At 55.8% G+C, this 2,402-nt stretch overlaps 1 protein-coding gene across 1 annotated transcript; it reads left to right on the forward strand.

The window, feature by feature from the left end:
* Positions 1-203: 203 nt before the first annotated feature.
* Positions 204-1,495, forward strand: PHACADRAFT_203115 (uncharacterized protein; the record flags this gene model as incomplete). The annotated part of the gene is made up of 2 exons (XM_007403186.1): positions 204-283; positions 742-1,495. 2 exons carry the CDS (start codon positions 204-206, stop codon positions 1,493-1,495), a joined length of 834 nt encoding a protein of 277 aa, XP_007403248.1.
* Positions 1,496-2,402: the final 907 nt, after the last annotated feature.

Raw genomic sequence — 2,402 nt, forward strand, 5'->3', positions numbered from 1 at the left:
CGTCGTCGGCGCATAGGCGCCAGTTTACAAGTCCTAGCCGAGCGCTAACACCTTGAGAACGCATCACCGACGGGCACGCATCAGCGCATCAGACGCGCCTGCATCGCCGCCGCCTCGTCACCGCATCACGCTTCCTCGGAAACAGCCGCACTCCGATCAGCAACAGACATCCGATCTCTGTCGGCCCGGCAACGTCATACAACATGACACACCGGCCCCCGGCTACCTCCGAGTCCGATCGGCAACGGACTTCTTATCTCCATCGGCCCGACAACGTCATATGGTATGACACACCGGCCCTCGTTTCCCCGCCTAAGTCCCCTAGACACTAGCAGTCGCCGTAGCACCAGTCGCTTATGTAAAGCCTGGTCCGTGCGCAGCCTGACTAGTATATAAGGCTACCCTTTGTCGCTACCTAGCCCCATCTCAACCTCTTGGTTAATTGGGCTAGGTAAGCCTTTACTTGTATCGTAGTACAAATTGCTAATACACTTGGTTAATTGGGCTAGCTGAATAAGCTAACACAGTAGTCGCCAGACCTCGTCGGTGCCGCCTTCTAGTTAGATCCACGCAGTATCCCTCGTGGTGTGTTGACGCAAGTCCACATCATTAGGTTGAGATCTTCGTGCACCCGGACTATTCCACCCCTATCCAGTGCCCCGTGCACAGTTTAAAAAAGTTTATTCCCACCGTTTGAAGAGTAAGTCTCTTCGGCGATTGGTGGCAGACGTACGCGCGTAGCGCTAATCCCTGCATAAAACCAGTGCCGAAGGATTTACCCGACCGCCCCCGCGCTTTCAAACGCATCGCAGACGAGCGTCACCCGCGCCTCCGACGCGCGCTGCCCGAAGCCGTCTTCGACCAACTCAGTCGAGAACGCGAAGCAGGCGCCCCACATCAGTACACCACCACCGAGCTCCGTGCTATCGTTAGGCACGTCTCTACGCTCCCGCCTCCGTCCACCACTCTCCCTACCATCGACTGGGACGCAGTCGAGCAGGCCAAGCTCGCGGCTCACGACGACCGCCAACACTTTCAGGCGCAACGCGACCAGGCCCGCGCTAGACAAAACGCGCACGCCAGCGCCTCCTCCAGCCGTTCTCTAGCGGACCGCCTCACCGCCGCCCCAACCTACACCCCCATCGCCCCGAAGCCCGTCACCATCGACTTCTCCCGTTATACGGCCGCCGACCTCGCCCGCATCTTCGCACCGAAATTCGCCGCCACCCTCAAACGCTTCAACGTGCTCGAGTCACTCGACTGCCCCGACGTTCTGACCAACGACATCAACGCCGTCTTCAAGCTTCGCGACCGCCTCGCCCACCTCGACCGCACCCTCAAGGACGTTTCACGCGTCATCAGCATCGAGGAGTGGAACCGTTGGGACTCCGGATTGAAGCAGATCGGCGGAATCTCGTTCAAAGGACTGCGGCGTAACCGAGTCCAGATTTTTAAAGCACTTCGTGCGGTTTGGGTCAACGGATACTTCAATTAGAAAGCTGGACGAGTATATAGTTTTCGAATACATAGACTACGACGAGGAGCGAATCCTCGATCCGTACATACTAGATTACGCACTCGACCATCTCGTCGAGTCAGAACTAGTACAATTATTCCTAGAACTCCCTTTCCACTTTCTATAAATCCGTTCTCCGTCCTATCGGACGAATCAGAAACAGTGGCAGACACTCGCTTAGTTTGCGCGGCCTTCGCTCACGTCTTCAACTTCGAAGAAGCTCGAGACTACTATTTGGACGAAAGAAGACAGTTAAACACTTGTACAAACTATCTCTGTCCAAATCGCTACTACGAGCATCAGACACGACCGGTCACCTCCGAAAACCCACCTTACCTGTTCATCAGTAGCGAACAGGAAGCACGGATTCGTGAGCGATACCACCTAGAAGAACCCGCCGAAGCAATGGACGTTCCACCCCAGGCACCGCAACCCACCATGCAGGACGTACTAAACCTCATGGTCACACTGGTCCAAAATGTCAATAACCTCACGACAACTGTGAACCAGTTCGTAGCGCATGCACGTCAGCCAGTTGCCACGGTCTCTTCCACCAGGTCCCGGTCTTTCGTCGAGAAACCAGCCACCTTCGACGGCAAGTCATCCGAAAAAGCCAGATTGTTCCGCAGCGCCTTTCGCGTATACGTCCGAGGGAATAAAGAAATATTCGCCTCGCGGAACGCTCAAGACGCCATCATCCTCGACCATGCCGGCAACTGGATAATGGACCCGCTCAAAATGATCACCGGTATCCTATCCTTCATGACGGACGAAGCAGCGGTCTGGGCGCGCCCTCACATCGACGAACTCTCCGACGGTCGTACTCCATTCAACGCCGATTGGGATGAGTTCGTCAAACAGTTCTCGGCTAAATTCGAACCCGTCG

This window comes from Phanerochaete carnosa (genome assembly GCF_000300595.1).
Source record: "Phanerochaete carnosa HHB-10118-sp unplaced genomic scaffold PHACAscaffold_848, whole genome shotgun sequence".
Taxonomy (NCBI): domain Eukaryota; kingdom Fungi; phylum Basidiomycota; class Agaricomycetes; order Polyporales; family Phanerochaetaceae; genus Phanerochaete; species Phanerochaete carnosa.